This window comes from Cryptomeria japonica, chromosome 8 (assembly GCF_030272615.1).
Source record: "Cryptomeria japonica chromosome 8, Sugi_1.0, whole genome shotgun sequence".
Lineage (NCBI taxonomy): Eukaryota > Viridiplantae > Streptophyta > Pinopsida > Cupressales > Cupressaceae > Cryptomeria > Cryptomeria japonica.
Window position 1 is genome coordinate 244385591 of NC_081412.1, and position 20972 is coordinate 244406562.

At 35.9% G+C, this 20972-nt stretch overlaps 1 protein-coding gene across 1 annotated transcript; it reads left to right on the forward strand.

The window, feature by feature from the left end:
- Positions 1-410: 410 nt before the first annotated feature.
- LOC131049945 (DNA replication licensing factor MCM4-like) lies at positions 411-4313 on the forward strand. Its single transcript, XM_057984050.2, has 2 exons — positions 411-686; positions 3882-4313. Exons 1-2 carry the CDS (start codon positions 411-413, stop codon positions 4311-4313), a joined length of 708 nt encoding a protein of 235 aa, XP_057840033.2.
- Positions 4314-20972: the final 16659 nt, after the last annotated feature.

Here is a 20972-nt window from a genome sequence, read left to right on the forward strand (position 1 = left end):
AATTAAATGCTGCGAACTGTCTTGAATACATTTGAATGAATTGTCTTGCGTTATTGCCTTGTGGTGATTGAGAATGGCGATAAGAAGAGATATTGCCTTGTCGTACACACTGAATGGCTAATATTTAGATGGCTTTAATGTCGGCTTGTGCAGACGAATTGTGCGGATGAACTAAAACATTCAGAGGAATGATGGCAAAGATTGTGATAAATATCGATGGCGGATGGCTGTCATAATTGAGTGTGAGGTGTTTAGAGCTCGAGTGGACTGGGCAAAGTGTTGTTGGAGTGCCATTTTCTTGGTATCATACTGTATGCATAATTGTCTTGGGTGCCTTACGCAACATGGAAGCCAATTTCTCCTTCCATACTGACAAGAAATTAGTCCCATTTCTTGGACGATTCACGAACATGAGGCTGAAAGGTTTGTTTTTGTTTAAGGATGAGCACCTGCACGAGGTTGTGAAGATGCTGCTGGGAGAGGAAATTGTCCATGTAAGTCATCGCTATAGGATGAACATGGAGGCATATTCGTTGATTGCGGCTTGGGGTTTCCAGTTTGAGGCTGAGGTGGACAAGGTGAAAAATGCCTTGAGAGTTGTAATTGACTCAAGGTATATGTTAAATATGGATAGTGTGTGTGCTCGTGTGGTCCCAATGTTGGGCATTGTTCCTGAGGCAGGGGTGGTTGGTCCGGTGGCGCCGCTACCACTCATTTGATGGGTTGATGATGATTTGAAGGCAAGATGCAAAGCTCTTGCTTTTCACGGGTGGCAGGCATTCAAAACTTTCAAAAGGTTGAAGCAATGTGATGAGGTTTTAGGGGTTCTTCATGAAGTGGCACGAGAAGAGGTGGGTCGAGAGTTGTGGTTGAGACCCCATACTTCCCAAGCAATGAAGCGGCTCTCAAAATTCTATGAGGACCCGGAGTATAGGTCGCTTCTAGGTTAATCCTACCATGGCCGGTGGAGTTTGTGTTGTCTGTTTGTATCTTTTTGTTCTATGTTTGTTTTCTCCCTACTTTTGTATGTACGTGGGGATTTCTACTAGTAGTTTTGGTAGGCCGATTCTGCATGTAGTAGGGTTTGGTTTTTGTTGGGATGGTGGTTTTGAGGGGACAAAACTTTGGTGGTTTTTCAATACCACCTATACTTGCATATTTGCAATATTTTATTTCCAAGCAATAGAATACATAAATTATCGATCAATATTTTTATTCCAAACAATACTATACATAAATTATCGATCAATTATGGATCAATATTTTATTTCCAAGCAATACAATAATGGATGCATTTTAACCAATAAGAAGGGTCTAACAATGCGTATATTCATGTGTATCATATATCCATGTGTATGCTTTGTATTTTCAAGTGCATGCTCTATGTTTGGCTCTATATTTTTAGTTAATCTAGAATATGAGAATAACAAGAGTCAACCAAAGGGGATATGAAGGTCATAGATGTGTCATGCTTCTCACCTTTGAGAAAATTAAAATCAACATTGCTTGAGGACAAGCAAATTTGGGAAGGGCAGACTATAATGTCCCTACTTTGAAATATAATTTAATAATTTAATAATAAATAATAATAACAACATTAAGGATTAGAAACTGCAAACTTATTTCTTGGATTAGAAGAATAAAGGTATTTCCTTTGCATAAATTTACACAATTTGGCATGAGGCTTATTGTACATGTGCTAAACCAATTTTGTACCTAGAGCTAAATTTATCACTGAGATGTTGTGAATACCCAATCCACCTTTAGACTTATCTAAACTCATGTTTGCTAATGAGATTAGACAGATCTTTTTTTTTTTTTTTTTTAATCTAGATTTACTTTCCAAATGAAATTTCTAATAACTCTCTAATTTTGAGGCTACTGATTTAGGAGCTTTCAAAACAACCATGCAATAATTGGGAATGGTGTCAAGAGCTGATTTTATCATTTGTATTCTAGATGCCATTGATAACCATTTGCCTTTCCAATTAGAGATCCTACTTTGTAAGCTTTCAATGACGTTCTAATAGTTTGAAGGTTTATTTTGAACCATGAAGAAAGGAATGCCAAAGTGCTTTCAAGGTAATTCTATCATTGGAAGCGTAGGACCCTAGTAATATTAGCTTTTACAAGACAATTAGAGTTAAGGATGTATACCTTTGATTTGGATGAATTTATCTTTTGACCAAAATCTAATGAGTATCTTGCCAGCAAAGATTTAAGAGTTGAATAGGGAGAATTGCTATAAGGCACCCTACATAAACATATTTTCACCACTATCTCATTGTATGAATCTTTCTTTAATAACTAATTTGACTATACTTGTTTATATGAGCAACCCTTAATATAATAATTATTATCTTCTAACTATGTTTTGCAGTTGCAGATCAATAGAGGTTAAAGGTCTTTGCTTCCAAAATCTGATCAACATCTAAAATCATAACCTTATTTCGTCATTTACCCTAGGGGACATTACAAATTTGTAAAATCATAACCTTATTTAGTCAGAACCTTAAGGCACCCTACAAGATAGCGTTGAATAAGGAGAACTGCTATAAGACACCCTACATAAATATATTTTCAACACTATCTCATTGTATGAATCTTTCTTTAATAACTAATTTGACTATACTTGTTTATGCTCTGTAGTACATCGCTGGGTACTTTCTCTTGTAATAAAATGCTGAAGTTGGAAGGAATGCAAAGCATGGTTGTACAATTTGATGACAAAAATTGACATTAAAAAAAATAAAAAAATGTAAGAACCATAATTGTTTTGGGCAAACTCTATGAAAGAGAGAGTTGTATGCCCAAGCCCATACAAGTTAGGCAATCTCGTGAAGGAGATGTATGCTTGTGGACTCCATGAGAGCTCATACAAATTTTTTGCCCCAAAAAGCCTTACCCACTTAATGTAAAAAAACATAGTACTTCAATATGTGCATAAGTTGGCTCCTTGAGGCATTTATACAATGGTCGTTGAAGTTCTACAGTTGGTTTGACTGCTTATGTATCAAAGGACCCTGAAACTAGTGAAACAATTCTAGAAAGTGGAGCATTGGTATTGAGTGATAGGGGTATTTGTTGCATAGACAAGTTTGACAAGATGTTAGATAATTCTCGTAGCATGTTACACGAGGTTATGGAACAAAAAACAGTGTCAATTGCAAAGGTTGAGATCATAGCATCTCTTAATGCAAGGACATTGGTTTTAGCCTGTGCCAATACTAGCGGTTCACTCTACAACCCTAGACTTTCAATTATTGATAATATCCAACTTCCTCCAACATTGCTTTCTAGGTTTGATCTGATCTACCTAGTGCTTGATAAAGCTAATGAATAAATAGATCGATGCCTTGCAAGTCATCTTGTTGCATTGCATTATGATGAGCTTGGGGACCAAACACTAGATGAATTGGACCTCCCAACCCTCACTTCATATATCACTTATGCAAGACAACATATACATCCTAAAATATTTGATGAGGCTGCAGAGGAATTTTAAAGATGGTACAACACCCATATGATAATTAGTAACGGTGTATTTCATAAGACTGATGTCTTAGTGTTGTGACAAACTATTTTAATATGCTCTGTAGTACATCGTTGGGTACTTTCTCTTGTAACAAAATGCTGAAGTTGGAAGGAATGCAAAGCGTGGTTGTACAATCTAATGACAAAAATTGACATAAAAAATAAAAATGTAAGAACCATAAAATTTTTGGGCAAACTCTGTGAAAGAGAGAGTTGTATGCCCAAGCCCACATAAGTTAGGCAATCTCATGAAGGAGATGTATGCTTGTGGACTCCATGAGAGCTGATACAAATTTTCTGCCCCAAAAAGCCTTACCCACTCAATGTAAAAAAACATAGTACTTCAGTATGTGCTTAATTTGGCTCCTCAAGGCATTTATACAAGTGGTTGTGGAAGTTCTGCAGTTGGTTTGACTACTTATGTATCAAAGGACCCTGAAACTGGTGAAATAATTCTAGAAAGTGGAGCACTGGTATTGAGTGATAGGGGTATTTGTTGCATAGACGAGTTTGACAAGATGCCAGATACTGCTAGTAGCATGTTACACGAGGTTATGGAACAACAAATAGTGTCAATTGCAAAGGCTGGGATCATAGCATCTCTTAATGCAAGGACATCGGTTTTAGCTTGTGCCAATCCTAGCGGTTCACACTACAATCCTAGACTTTCATTTATTGATAATATCCAACTTCCTCCAACATTGTTTTCCAGGTTTGATATGATCTACCTAGTGCTTGATAAAGCTGATGATCAAACAAATCGACGCATTGCATTATGATGAGATTGAGGACCAAACACTGGATGCATTAGACCTCCCAACCCTCACTTCATATATCACTTATGCAAGACAACATATAAATCCTAAAATATTTGATGAGGCTGCCGAGGAATTTTAAGGATGGTACAACACCCATATGATAATTAGTAACGGTGCATTTCATAATACTGATGTCTTAGTGCTGTGACAATCTGTTTTAATATGCTCTGAGCATTATGCTCTGTAGTACATCACTGGGTACTTTCTCTAGTAACAAAATGCTGAAGTTGGAAGGAATGCATTTAGCGTGATTGTACAATCTAATGACAAAATTGACATCAAAAAATAAAAATGTAAGAACCATAAAATTTTTGGGCAAACTCTGTGAAAGAGAGAGTTGTATGCCCGAGCCCATACAACTTAGGCAATCTCGTGGAGGAGATGTATGCCTATGGACTCCATGAGAGCTGATACAATTTTTCTGCCCCAAAAAGCCTTACCCACTCAATGTAAAAAAACCCAATACCATTTCAACCCTGTTTAGTAAATTGGAAGGATTTTATAGTAGATTTGACGATTAATGGGAGTTGACCAAAATACAGAATGCGACACTTACAATGGATTTGCTAGCACTTGCACTTGTTCGTCCTCTCTCTCCCCCATTTTTCAATTTCCGGCTGGTTGGATGCTTTGTGGGCAGCTTGGTATTTCAATCGATCCTTGCAGTCATTATGCCAATGGGGGTTATGCTGGGATTGCCATCTGTATCATAGCCCCAACTCTCCGCTCCTGCACACACGAGATTCAAATAAAAACGAGCCAAATAGACAAAAATATTTTTATACTTTCAAAATAAAATTTTACATTTGAAATTTAAAATACAATTTGGAACCAATTATTTTCCTTCGTTTTAATTATTATGTAAACTTGAAGCACAAAATGTCTACAAAACACTTTATTTGAACACCTCCTAGAAGATATGAAGGCTTAAAAATAATAATCTAATAATAATGCAAGTTTGGGTGCATTTGTTAGGATTCCCATAGATACTGAGAGGGGGGGTGAATCAGTATCTAACCGGTTGTACGATTTTTTAACGTAAAACATGTAGAGCATATAAATATTGTGTACCAGTAAACATAAAGTAATGCAATAAACAGAGACAAAAGCAACCACATGAAAAACACACCATAACACAATATTTTAACGAGGAATCCCGGTGTGGGAAAAACCTCGGTGGGATTTGTGACCCACAATATTCACTTACTGGCCAATAAGAGAATATTACTGCTACAAGAGGGGCCTGCACATGTAGGAAGGCCAAGTGCCTAGAGCTCACTGCTCAATTACAAAATGAGAAGTCTCATAGACTTACAAAGTGGATTATATAAATCTAATGTCTTGTACTGCTTCAAAATAGCATCTACTATGCCAGATCCAGTACCGGTTTCTGCTCTGCTTCTTACATAAACCCTTAACCTATAATTCGCATAATAGGTCTGCCTTATTTCACCTAATTACATTCCACTATATCTTACAAAATGTTCTACAATGATCTCTGTTAAATAAGAGTCATTTTACAACTTGCCAAGTCGGCTTACAATGATTTTACAATAATAAACAAAATATATTAACAACAAAATTCCTGTCGGCTTATGTGCCGGTATGCTTCCTTTCACTGTCGGTGCCGGTGGTCTGTGTGCCGGTGTAGAATCTAACTTTGTTGGTGTCGGTGGGTTGCCTTGCCAGTGTCATAGGATTGTAAGGTTGCCATCAATGACAAAACCTTCAATCACCTACAATGTCTCATTGGAGTGTGCATTTGCCAACAATCTCCCCCTTTGGCATTGATGGCAACACTCATGAGAAAATTCAAAAAGTGTAGTCCAAAAATATGTTACCAAAAATGTGTGAACTCCCCCTGAGTAGATGAGTATTTAGCTGATTATTTTCTCATACCAATACTCCCCCTTTGGCATCAATGACAAAGGTTGTCAAAGTGTCAATAGAGTATGGTTTCCTGTCTTAACCTTGTAACTGGTTGGTTACAATCTAAAAAAGTTCTACCAAAACCAAATTCAAGTTCTCAATGAACTTTTTACTGTCTTTTATTGCTGCCTCTGTTCTTTGAACTGTACCGGTGATATGTTGCATTTGCTCTGCCAGTGTTTTCTGTCCTTGTACCAGTGCATCAGATATTTCTTTCCTTAACGATGCGAGGTAGTCCAGTTGTGGACTTAGTCTTAATTTCAAATCTTTAGCCTTACTTTTTATTCTCTCCTTTTCTCTTTCTAGCTTTAGTAACTCTTCCTCAAATCCCGTTATCTTTTGCTCAAAAATTGATAATGAATCAGATGAATTAATAAAATTGTCAGCTAGCTTATTAATTTCCTCCTGTATCTTGCTCATTTTCTTGTCTATGTCAACTGTCAAAAAGTTTGTCTTACAAGTGTCTCTGTACAAAGTTTTGAACTCCTTAAGTGTGCTGCACAGTTTCGGTAGAAGTGTGTCAAACTGCCTTGTACACTTCTTTATTTGTTCCTCAAAGAATTTTTCTTTTTCTTTTTCTAACCTCTCTTTGAATGCTTCTTCCTTTATTTGCTCAACTGTCACTATATTGTCAGTAATATACTTAGACAAAGTGTCAAGTTGACTCAAAGAATCCTTATTATCTACATTGCATTTTGGAGCTATCATCTTCAAAATTGGAATTGTGTCATCTATAACTTTATATGCCTGTGAACTACAATCTATAATTTTCTTTATAGAATCTAAAAGAACTTCAGTTACATTTGTTCATTTAAATCCTATAGTTGAAGAGTCAACACTCTGAATTCTGCTAGTGGGAGCAATATACTTGCTTGCAGTGACCTCTGGTAGGTCAGTCTGTGTTTCCATTTCTTTAAACAAGGGTTTGTCTTGCTCAGTAGTTGCCAGTGGCACTGATTCTATATTAACCTGTTCCTGTTCTGGAGCCTGTTGCTCTGTTTGATGTTCTGCTTTCCCATCTGCTAGTTTACCTTCAGTGTTATTTGTGTTATCAGTTACCGGTGGCTCACTAGCCTTATCCGTCTTACCGGTTGTGTCCTTATCTACTACAATGTTGACCTTCTAAGTATCAACATCTATTGTATATAGTACCTCAGAATTTGGATTTGTATCCTCCTATGATATATCCATACTCTCATCAGCCGGTTGATCTTCAGTTGTTGTTACCGGTGGAGTATTTAGAGGCGGTGGGGATAAGTTATCTCTTATTTTGATGCTTGGAGGTCCACCAATTTTTCCTTTTCCCTTATCCTTGTTTTTCTAATATACCTTGATTGGTTTAGGGTTTCTATACTCTTCCTGTTTTTCCTTTTCAACAAGGAATATATCCCATGCATTTTCAGTTTCTTCTGCAACCTCATTTACTCTTCCAACCATTAGTGCTACATGTCGGTGTGCAGTTGAGAATACTGTCTGGTTAGCTTCTGAAATCATATCATCTATCTCCTTTGCTGAGTTAACAGGATAAACAACAATTAGTTTTTCAATCTTTATTTTCTTGTCAAGCTCTATAACAGCTTGCCTTCTAGCTTCAAGTCTCTTAAATAGTTCTACCGATACTTCATCTACAGTTTGCATCAAAAATTTCTTGTAGATATCCAAGTGTAGAATTACACTATTTTCAACCTTTTCCTTGTCATCAACTGATAGTGAATCATATAATTTGTTGATGTTTTCCAGCTGTCCTTCCTCTGTTATTTCATCTAGTAGTTTGTCAATTGAAGCAATATTTTGTTGAGTCATTTTCTTTGGTGTTATCTTTTTCTTCTTTGGAGTTATCTTCTTGACCGGGTGCCTTACTGCCTATTGTTTTTGTCTGGTTCTTCTAGGTGAAGGTGTGGATACCGGTGAAGGTTGTCTTTTCCTTACAACTCTTTTGAATTCAACTTGCATGTCACTCTCTGAAGAAGTTGCTACTGATGAAAGGTGAGTTTCAGGTGGTTGTGCTTGTAACTCATCTTTAGTGATACCAGTTTGTTTCCGTACATCTTCTTTGATAGCCTTAGCCTACCTTGAACCTCTCCTTATTGTTGCTTCTACTTTCTTCACTCTCTTCTTGGATTGAATTTGATTTTCAATGGTTTTAGCACTACCAAATACCTCTTCCTTAGGTTCATTGGGTGCTTCCAGAAGGGCTTTTTCATATGTTTCAATGATGTGATCATATGTCTCATAACCCATTTCAGTAACCCAAATTGTTCTTGGGATAACTGCTTCCATCCAGTTCTCATCCTTCTTAATCACAAAGCATATGTCATCTTTATATTTATCTACAATTTTTTGTGATAATCTTATTCTAGTGTTCATTCTGGCCTTTAATGCTTGAAAGCATTCATTAATGTTCTTTTCTCTATTTTCACCCATGTTGTTCAATAAGTCAGATAACTATTTGCCTACCGGTATGTCAAATCCAAGGTTCTTATTACCTATACCGGGCACCTATTTGGTTATATGTAGCATTAAGCATACAAGTAAGTTACCAAATCTGAAAGTCCCTTTCTTATCCTTCTTGATCTTTCCCAGATTGTCTTTAAGTTCATCCTTTAACCATTCACATACATCAATTTTCACATTATCTTTAACCATATCATGAGCACTTTTTATGCATAAGCTGGAAACTGAGTTAAGTCTGTTTGCATGAGTTATTTTGTAACCTAGAATCATGCTAATGAATCTCACATTTATGTCAGTTACATCATTCACCCTTAAGGACCTTTTGTCGGATGTTGCACCTGTTAGGTTCGTTACTAGGTCATTTAAGACCTTCTTTATCTTGTCTGGTCTATTACCGGTGGAAGGTAACCCTGTTACAGCTTTCACAACTTCCTTGGTAATTTTATGAACCGAATCTAGCCAAAAGAATGCACCATGTACCCTGCTCAATACTATCCTAATAACTTCCTTAGGGAAATCTAGAATGCTGAGGATTTTAGTGAATCCTAGGGTTTTAATAATTTTGTGTTCAGGTTTTACATTACCAGAATCATCACATATGACAGTCTTGTACATGTTTTTAATTTCTTCATCTCCTAATTCTTCTATGTGGCAATGAATATACATCCTAGGGTCTTCTGCAAAAATAACTCCTTTGGGAATTTTGGAAAATGCACCAATATTATCATCCTTTTTAGATATCTCGGGAACTAGCTGAAATATGGGCCTAGGGCGTTTGATTACCTCGACTACAGTAGGGTTTGCTATGAATTTAGGTACAGAAGATGATGCCATGATTATAAATACCTTTTTCTGCCTTTGGAAAGATTGATTTCTGAAATGCTTTGCCTCTTTGCTCGAAATGCCTTAGCTCTGGAAATTTCACGCTCTTTGAATGTTTGAATGCTCGGTGAAGTAAAATGGAGCCAAAAACATTAATTTATAATGTCAATTTTTCCAACTGCCACATTTAATGCTTGCCGATTAAGTACTTACTTAACTTTATCTGCCGGTATAGAAGTAATTTCAACTTCTTACCATGAACTGAGGGAATAATAACATATTTTTTATTTGATTGCCAAACCCTCAAAGAAATTTTCTTCAGTTGGATGAAGAGTCTCTTGCCGGTGGAGTGTTACTTCCTTCTGTAGGTAGAGTGTTGCTTGGTTCTACCAGTGGAGGAGTATTTCTATCAACATTCAATTTAGATTTCCTAATCCATTGTTTTGAAAATTCCTTCTTTACTTCTTCAACCTTTTCTTTACCTTTCAAACTAGGACCTTTGTTGTCTACCGGTGAGGACTTGCTTCTACAAAATTTAGCAATATGCCCAATTTTGTTACATGCATAACAAGTCACATTATTTCTCTGAATAGCCTTTCCATAACCTATGTCGGTTTGTGTTCTGCATTGATTAGATAGGTGTCCAAATCTCCCACAAATATAACATCTCACATTCACTCTGCAATTCTCATAATTATGACCAACTTTGTTGCATTTTGAACATTGACCGGTGGGTGCATTGGTATTCTGATTTGCTCTAGATCTACATTGATTTGCTCTATGACCATACTTGTTACAGTTAAAGCATTTGCCATTAAATTTATAAGTAGTAGATTGTCTTACCGGTTTGCTATGATCTTGAGTGTTTGCAGTACCGGAGCTTTCACCAGTTTCAAAGCCAATTCCACAAGTGTCACCTTTAGGTTTTTGATTCTTCAACAAGTCACCAAATTCTTCTGAGCTTTTCTTGAATTTTTCTTTATGGTGATTTGCAGCAGCCAGTTCTCCTTCCAAGATACCTTTTTGTCTCATGAGTTCATTTGAGTCATTTTGTGCATGCATTAGATCTATCTTTAACATATCATTTTCATAACTAAGTCTTGTGTTTTCATTTGCAGCATCATTCAGTCTTCTAGTCAAGTCTTCTTCATTCTTCTTTCTATCTTCAATTTCTTTACAAAATCTCATAGTCATATCTTGCATCTCATTCTTTGTTGTCATGTTTTCTTGTTTCAGCTTATTCATCAGATCACTAAGAGTTTCTTTTTCATCATTCTCATTTTGCATCTTTTCACAAAGTTCTCTTCTCTTGTTTCTTGAAATAGTAAGGTTTTCTTGAAGTGCTTGAATAATATCTCGAGCTTCTTTTAGGTCATCTTCAAGTTTGATATTTTTCAATTTTTCTCCATCATAGTCTGAAAGAGCTGCTTCAAGTTGCTTCATCAAGTTTTCCATCTCTACCGGTGTCAAGATCTTCCTCAAGCTGTTAGGCTTCTAAAAATAGAGGACCAGGCTCTGATACCAATTGTTAGGATTCCCATAGATACTGAGAGGGGGGGTGAATCAGTATCTAACCGGTTGTAAGATTTTCTTAACTTAAAACATGTAGAGCATATTAATACTGTGTACCGGTAAACAAAAAGTAATGCAATAAACAAAGGCAAAAGAAACCACATGAAAAACACACCATAACACAATATTTTAACAAGGAAACCTAGTGTGGGAAAAACCTCGGTGGAATTTGTGACCCACAATATTCACTTACTGGCCAATAAGAGAATATTACTGCTACAAGAGGGGCTTGCACATGCAGGAAGGCCAAGTGCCTAGAGCTCACTGCTCAATTACAAAATGGGAAGTCTCACTGACTTTCAAAGTGGATTATATAAATCCAATGTCTTGTACTACTTCAAAATAGCATCTACTATGCCAGATCCAGTACCGGTTTCTGCTCTGCTTCTTACATAAACCCTTAACCTATAATTCGCATAATAGGTCTGCCTTATTTTGCCTAATTACATTCCACTATATCTTACAAAATGTTTTACAATGATCTCTCTTATATAAGAGTCATTTTACAACTTGCCAAGTCGGCTTACAATGATTTTACAATAATAAACAAAATATATTAACAACAAAATTCCTATCGGCTTCTATGCCGGTATGCTTCCTTTCACTGCTAGTGCCGGTGGTCTGTGTGCTGGTGTAGAATCTAACTTTGCTGGTGCTGGTGGGTTGCCTTGTCGGTGTCATAGGATTGTAAGGTTGCCATCAATGACAAAACCTTCAATCACCTACAATGTCTCATTGGAGTGTGCATTTGCCAACAACATTGTCATTGAAAACTATGGCATGTGGGAATTTAATAAGGTTAGCTTCAACTGATTTTTGAAATACTACTTTGATAAGCTCCCCCAAGGAAGTGTACATATGTTTTGGATGATTTTGGATTATTGAATATCCTTGTGGTATAACAACATGTGTTAGTTGTTGGACATTTTGAAACATTAGGATATTTTTATTTAGGTACATGTTCGAGCTCTAAATGAATTTGGAGTTAGTTACCCCATCATTTGATATTTTGTTTTAGCCCAAGTGTATTTTTTCATTGGTTTAGTTTTGATTAAGTAAAAGCAGGTATTTGAAAGGTACCCGAACATTGTACAAGCCAAGAGAACAGAACTGCAAGATAAAGTGCCTGATCACTTCAAAAAGACAAAATGATCCTACCGAGAGGAATCAGCTAACATAACATAACATAAAAACCCAGAGCAGACAACAAAAGGAAAGCATAGAGATAGCAAAAAGACAGAAACTAGGACACCAACAAAGACCTAAATACTATTCATAATTTCTTCAGCGTGAACAACCATTTGTTTCATGTTGCTTGCTGAAGTCTTCAGTTCCTCCAGCTCACGACCTTTGATGTCGCCCTTGATCTTTGTGTTAGCTCTGGTCCTCCTTTCGTGACCCTTCTTGTCCGGTTTCTTTTTATCACCATCCTTCTTAGCATTATTTTCAAACCTGTTTATGAGGATGTTCATGTTGTCCCCAGACGATTTGAGGATTTGGAAATTTTGGTCTGCGATCTTCTTAACGTTGAGTTCCAACCTGTCAATTCTGCTGCCAAAGTCATTCATTTTATTTTCCATTTCCTTTCTATCTCCCATCTCATTGACCTTTTTTTCCGTTGCTATGATTTTTCCAACCATACATTCAATAGCTTCCGCATTATGTAGAGCGACAACCAATTCTTTAACATGTTCAGCCAGAGGCTTGTCACCAACTGTAACTCTTGCAATAGCCTACATATTAGTTTTCAAACTGTTGATATCCTTCACCATGGTAGCAATGGTCTCACAGAAGGCTTTAACAGTATCATTGTCATCTCTGCCACTTTTATCCCCTTTATCCTCCTTTTGTAGACCTGTGGTATTCACAACCTTGATATTGCCCATCACCGAGTTACCCTCCCCTTCTTTATCTTGACCCTCAACCTTCTTGTTTTCCTCAGCCTCCTCCTCAGAGTCAACCAGAATGTGGTTGATATCTGGGTTGTTACCCTTTTTACTGATCTTCCTCTGAATTTGCTTTCCAGCAGGTTTCCCTTTCTTTTTTTTAACAAATTTTTTCTCAAAAGATTCAGTTTCAGATTCCGACATTTCTGAATCCACAATAATCCTTCTCTTCTTGGCCCTATTCCTCCCTTTTTTGCTAGTATCTTCCAATTCTCCCTCAGTCTCCAATTCGAAGTTAAATCCACTAGCTTCACTCTTCGTTGTCTCATTGGTTTAGTTATTATGTTATCTTTGTCTTTATTATAGTTCTCAACCAAAATGTTGGCAACAAGGGTTTTCTAGATGGTGACCCCCTTATCTATAATATCATCAAAAGTGGGAACACAATGGAATTGTAGATGAAAATCCATTCTAGAATTAATATTTATGGTGAAAATATAGAGAATTTGTTTTTTGGCTAGGCCAATGAAACTACCTAGAAAGGCAACTCCATAATTTAAGGAAGGAAGAAAAAAATCCCCATTTTGTTGTTTTGCATTTGTATGCCCTTCCCATTTGTGGCTTGGAGATGTGTTGATCTCATTAATACATTATTCTAAGGTACTAAATATATCATTGATCTTCTTCTTCATCCAACTCATTGTTGATATCATCCGATCCAGATTCGACATTGTAAGGATTGGTCATATCATCATCATCATCATCATCATTGATATCAGTTGCAATATCGTCGGAATAATGACGATAATTATTGTTCGTCGAAATTTCAATGAACGTCGGGGACCAGTTAAAAAAAAAGAGTGAAAATTTCACATTAAATTGAAGGTGCCCAACGAAACAATAAGTTAATTCACTTTTGTCGGATTTTGACCTCAAATGAGTTAGTGTCCCACTATAGGAAGCCTCTTGGCTTAATAATATAAAAAAATAGATTTGCATGACTACAATGATGGCTTTCATGCCATGATGATATCAATACAACAAGAATTACAATTTACAATAATTACAATGTAAACAATCGTCTGTGCTCGCTACCAACCACAAGGTCATCTGCAAGTCGAGGATGGGAACATAGCTTAGGTGCTTTTTCACCCAACCACGAAGCAATTATGCTTTTACGGATTTCTTCATGACACGAAAAACCACCAACTTTGCATGAAGAGCTTAGCTACCTGAAAATAAAGGAAGGATGGAAACCATGGTGCAACTTTATACATCTACATACACATCTAATATATGTTAATGCATTGTCCTATTATCAGGATATGGCAAAGAAACATATGAAGAAATTTGCTAGGCAATTCATCTATTTCAATGAACAAGGCTTTGGCCAAAACACTTTTAAAACATGTAGTTTCCTGAAAAGAGGAGCATACTTATTTGTTTACCCATATTTGGTACCCCTTTCTGGAAATATAGCTTAACATACACATAATGCAATCATTCATATACATGAACCTATTTAATCCATTCTTTCATCTTGTGAATGCATCTTTCCTAAGATGAGTTTATATCAACACATTCACTATATGATTCTTTTGGTTAAATGCAAAATGATATAATTCTCTCCATGGTTGTTATTATGCCAAATAATGGTATAACTATCTATATGGTTGTTTAAATTCACTTACTCATACATTTATCTATTTGATTGTTTATATAATATTTCTAATACATTTATCTGTATGGTTGTTTATATGCAATTTCTGATACATTTTTTTATGATTGTTCATATGCAATTTCTGATACATTTATCTATATGGTTGTTCATATGTAATTTATGATTCATTTGTATGCATGATAAGACATATTGTGGATATACATATATATGTATGTGTGTGTGCATACTTCCTTAAATAAAACAAGTAATTCAAATAATAATAAAACAGGGCAATCAAATTTAAAATACAGTCAAAATTCATATAATGAAGTTGCCTATTATTGTGTGTGTGTGAAAAGTGGATAAAGTCTGTAAGATATGAGACACGACACTTCAATTAAGTCATTGCATGCATGGTTAGACAACTCTAATCATGAATATAAAAACCATAACAAATCGACCTATTGTCTTCTAAAAGATGCGAGTATAGACTTGCTCTCAGATTTTGTCTAAGCAATACCAGTGACTAGACTACACCAAGACGAAGGATTTAATCTATATGAGCACAAGAATAAGCTAAATGTATGCAAGATTAAGCTAGATATGCAAGATTAAGCTAGATGAATTCAAGCAATCATGATTAAACTAATTATGCAAAAAGCTAAACTAAGATGCGATAATCTCAAAGCACAATATCTTCAACGACTCTAGAGCAAAAACTGTACAATAACAATAAATCTCCAAGGTGTTTTGAATGAGAGATGAAGGTTGAATTTATAGAGACTCAAAAGAGAGACCAATGATCAAGATTGATTAACAATGAGCGGCTGAGATTCCTCAAGAAAAAGCACAATTCAGGATAAATGAAATAATTGAGAGATCAGATTAAGTTAATCTTGAGATAGATTCCAATTATAGCCTGATTGAATGCGTTTATGTTATAAGTTTGAGTTTGTATAGGAGATAAATTTAGTTGATTCCATGCACTTGAGATAAAATTTAGGTGATTCCATGCACTTTTCTTTAATTTGCTCAATATTTTTATTTAGAAAAAGCCCTTTTCAATGCAACTGAACCTATTTCCTTAAGAAAAGCTTTGAGTTTTAATTTTAGAGGAAATGATTAATTCAATTTAATCGCTTTCTGAAATTTAACATGTTATCTCAATTTTAGAAAAAGAAACATCTTAAGTTTGATTTCTTCTCTCAATTTAATTCTTTTCTTTTGTTTTTAATTTAACTCTTTCTTTTACAGATTAATTCCTCTTTTTGCGATTAATCTCTTTTTGTAAATTAATTCCTGTTTTTGTGATTAATCTCTTTTTGTAAATTAATTCCTTTTTTTATGATTAAATGGCAAATTTATTTATTAATTAAATATGCTAGGATATTTAATTAAATAAATAGAATAATTGATCAAAATGATTTACTTGGAATGATTAATTAATTAAATAAATATTTAATTAATATAGAGTGATTTATTTGCCATTTAACATTAATGATTGAAGAATTAATTAATTGGGTGCTCAAGGTTGATTTAATTGCCTTTGGTTAGGACCTCGGTGATGTTGTCGAGATTAGGGGCCTATGGTTTAGGTGACCATTTTTAGGGTATTACAATTATGTTTTGTCTTTCTAGATTTTTGTTTGTGCATAAGTGTATTAACGACTTCCCATCCTTCAAGTTATTGTGAAGCTGACAACATAATTTAGTAGAAAATTAACCAACTAATGTGCATAAATTTCAGTTTTAGAGAAGATAAAGTTGGTTTCTATTTATTTTGATTGTTCTATCTATTTCACTTGTTTATGTTTTCTATAACGAAGAAAGAATTTCATTTCAAATTTATGAATATATTTCTATATAAAAATTATTCCTATAATGGATTTGCAAACATGAGTAACATTCAAATTATAATTTCAAATTTCAATGAAACTTTCATAAGCCTTTTGAATGAATACACAGACAAATAATCAGAGAAAATAAACCGTACTTGGTCAATATAACAACTTGGTGAGATCTTTGTAACATATCGATCCAATATTAATGAAAAACTACAACCTAGCCAACACGTTGGACTAGTTCTTTATTCCTATCACTCATCTTCTTATCTTTGTGTTGCAAAACCCCTCTAGATTCTAGAATTCCCATCAAATTAGTCTCTACAAAAACCAATTTACTATCCTGTCATGGAAAAATTCATGCATCAATAGTAAGTTGTTTTGTGCATCTCAAAAAATCATAACCAGTTTGAATGTGCTTAGCTATGTTGTTGTTATATTGAAAATGAATCTCTATCTTCTATAAGGTATGCTACAGTGACCACATTAAGTTGCCAACAATAATCCCCAGTTGGTCGATGCTCAATATGGTGCGCATATGCAAAGAATAATATGTTTTTGGAGTTATGTTAATAGAGAAAAAAATGTTTGTAACAAGGTGTTACCCTCTAGCCAGTAATATAATGCTTTTCAAAATATCTTGCATTTTATTGATTGAGTTTTTGGTATAAGGTGGCTGCATTATGCTTCAAAATTGGTTATTTTGGGAGTGATAATGGTCAAGATAGCAACAACAAAAATTAGTAATTATATGCCATGGTGGGTTGTTGTATCGCCTACATAATAGTTGCAACTAACATGCCAAGGTCATTGTTGTTAATCTTGGTTTGATAGTGTTAGACACAATGTACCACTGAGAGGGGGGTGAATTAGTGGTTCTCAAACTTTTTCCCTTTAGCTATCCTAGGTGTGTATACCGGTTATGAGATCTAACACAATGCAGACTTACCGGTTAGTGGGGAGACCAACACAAATGCAAACAGACACAAAGGGCATCACATAACACTAGCATGTACGAGGAAAACCCAAGATGGGAAAAACCTTGGTGAGCAATGTTGTTGGAGTCTACTGCTCTAATCCAGCCTCACAATGAAACTCTGTTACAATGTTTAGGGCACCAACCCAAGGAGCACCAACCCTTGATTTAGGGCACCAACCCCTAACTTGTTTATGGGCTACAACCCAAAGAAGCTACAACCCTTCCATCAAGCTACAACTCAGTGATCACTATGAAAACATCAATTGTCAATAAAGTTATGAGATCATTGTTACTAGTCTATGCAATCAGGGTTGCCACTATTCAAGAGTTAAGGTCTATTGACAAGACAAAGGTATCTCTAGACTCTATCATTACAAAATTGACTGCATATGAATTGAATAGCTATGATGGTAGTGTTCAGAAGACAGAGTCAACCTTTAGAGCATCTATTTCCTCCGCACCAACCAGAAAAGGAAAAGAGGTCAGCACTAGTTATGAATTCAAGCCAAGCAAAGATATGGATGATGAGGAGATTCTGATGGAGTTTGAATCTCTTCTTGCCAAGAGACTTCCAAAAGGCACTGGAAAATATAGAGGTGAGCTTCCTCTAAAATATTTTTCCTGTAATAACATAGGACATATAGTTGTTAACTATCCTAACAATGACAATAAGGATAAACAGGAAATGTTTAGAAAGTATAAAGGAGGAGGTAGGAGAAATTGTCTTGTTGCACTGGATGAAGGTGTTACCGATGAAGAATCTAAGGATGAAGAGAAGGAGGACATAGTGTTTGTAGCTGTAAAGGAAGAGGTGTCTGATCAGAAAGCCCTTGTCTCTCGCATTGACAACTCTAATGAGTGGATCTTTGATAGCGGGTGTTCTCACCACATGACCAATGACTGGAGAATTATTCTATCTCTGGAAGAATATGATGGAGGTGTTGTCCAGTTTGGCAACGATGCACCTTGCATGGTGAAAGGAAAAGGATCCATCTCATTGAATGGAAAGAGCAGTGTGGATGATGTCTACTGGGTGGAAGGCCTTAAGCACAACCTTTTGAGTGTTGCTCAGCTGAATGACAAAGGACTCATTCTGGAGTTCAAAGGTGGAGTTTGTAGAATAATTGGAAAGAGTGGTGAACTTATTGCCACCGGTAAGCAGACTAGAGGAAACCTGTTTCAGCTGAATGCCAAGATTAGTCAGTGCCTGATGGTGAAGTTTGATGATAGTTGGATATGGCATTGGAGACTTTGTCATATGAATTTTGATAATATTGTAAAGGCTAGTAAGATCAAGGCAGTAAGAGGATTGCCTTTGCTGAACAAACCGGAGAATGCTTTATGTAGAGAATGTCAACTTGGGAAGATGTCTTCCTCAACATTCAAATGTAAGTCTTTGTCAGTAGAGAACTTACTTGATCTAGTGCACATTCTTGAAAGACAAGTCTGAGGTGTTTGGAAAGTTCAAATCCTTCAGAGAATTGGTGGAGAAGGAGAGTGGCAGAAGAATAAAATGAAAAACCGATCAGGGAGGTGAATTCACTTCTTATGAATTCAACAAATACTGTGAAGAGAATGAAAGACTAAATGAATTCAACCACAAAACCCTAGCCTAACAACAACAAAGATCCACCTCCCTGATCGGTTCTTCATTTTATTCTTCTGCCACTCTCCTTCTCCACCAATTCTCTGAAGGATTTGAACTTTCCAAACACCTCAGACTTGTCTTTCAAGAATGTGCACTAGATCAAGTAAGTTCTCTACTGACAAAGACTTACATTTGAATGTTGAGGAAGAACAGATATTGAAAGACTAAATGAATTCAACCACAAAACCCTAGCCTAACAACAACAAAGATCCACCATAACATATGAAGATTACCTAAGACAATGCAAATCAAATGAAATCACAAAGATTATACCATCACATGTCCAATAGGGTTTGGATCTCCATTCTTCCTATCTCCATTGATCTTGCTTGATATATTTTCTCTCAGATTTTATATGCACAAGAGCTCAACAAAGAACGAAATGTGGTTGCAAGTAGGATTGCATATGTTAAAAGCGTAGTGTAGTTAAGTGCATAAATTGATTAGAATGATTGATTAGGGTTTGATAATGAAGGAGGCATCTCCTTATATAGAAGACACAATATGAAATGGAGGGATAAGATTGAGAGGTGTAAAAGGAGGTCGGCTATGATTAGAGGGTAGGTAAAAGAAATAATAAAATAATGAAAGGGGTAGGTAGTGTATGAATTAAGAGATGAATGACATGTGTCATGGGTAGAAAAGGTTAATGAATTAATTAAATAAATAAAGATTTATTTAATTAATAGAAAGAGAGAGATAATTAAATAAATAAGATATTTATTTAATTTAGGAAAATGATAATTTAAATAAATAAATGTATTTATTTAAATGAGAAATAAGGCTAGAAGAGGATAAATGAATTAATTAAATAAATAAAGATTTATTTAATTAATAGAAGAATTAAGCTTAGATAATTAAATAAATAAAATATTTATTTAATTAGACATGACAATTTTGGGTGTCTACATTTTGCCCCTCTTTGAGACAATGCAGCTTGTCGCGTTGTTTCAAAGAAGATAAGATGAACTGATACAGAGTTGCCCCAAGATGGGAATGATATGCCCCCTCGAGAGATTGGATGAAAATGTCTGGATAGATTGCAGACAATCTCTTGATAAGAAAGACAGGATAGAATGAACTGACCGGATAAAGTGACAGAGTCACGAGATAATGAAGACTGACTCGGGAGACGAGGGCTAGGGCTAGTTTAGTCTATAAGATAGACCACGGGGGAAAAATACATCCTCATTGTCATCTACACATCCACGAGAGTAGAGTGCAGAGCCAAAATAGAGCAGCAGTAGTCAGCAGTGATTGCCTTCATTCACAGATTCGATCGCGTTCATCGATTTCAGAGGCCAGCAGAGGCAGGAGAGCCGGTAAGTACCACCAAACCTCCTCATACTTCGACGCATTTATTATTGTCATTAATGCATGGTAGATAGGGAAATAAATGCGCTTAGAATAGGGTCCAAAAAATGTCCAAAAACGTCCAGGCACGTCTGCGTTGGTGCCAGGCGCGTCTGTGTTTGTGCCAGGTGCGTCTGTGATGGAAACTGCGTCTATGCCAAATGTGGCCGCATTTGTGATGTGTAGGCGCATCTGTGCCAAGAAGGCACGTCTATGTTTTTTAGGCGCGTCTGTGCAGAGCATAGGCACGTCTATGTTTTTCAGGCGCGTCTGCATTTTTCAGGCGCGTCTGTGCAGTTTTTAAGTGCATTTATGTCAGGTAAGCACGTTTGTGTCCAAAAAAAATGTGAATTTGTGTCTTCTAGGTCAAATCGACAGTTTTGTGATGAACATACACTGTCGATTGGATAAGCTGTTGAGAGGATACACTCAAGCAGGTCCTCTAGGGAAGACTAGGATAAATCAAGGCACTTTGT

Excerpts from the sequence above, each read along its gene's own strand:
- LOC131049945 (XM_057984050.2), top strand. The coding sequence starts at position 411 with ATGAGGCTGAAAGGTTTGTTTTTGTTTAAGGATGAGCACCTGCACGAG. Across the intron at positions 687-3,881 it reads TTGTTCCTGAGGCAGGGGTG|TATGTGCTTAATTTGGCTCC; the intron begins GTTGGTCCGGTG and ends ATAGTACTTCAG.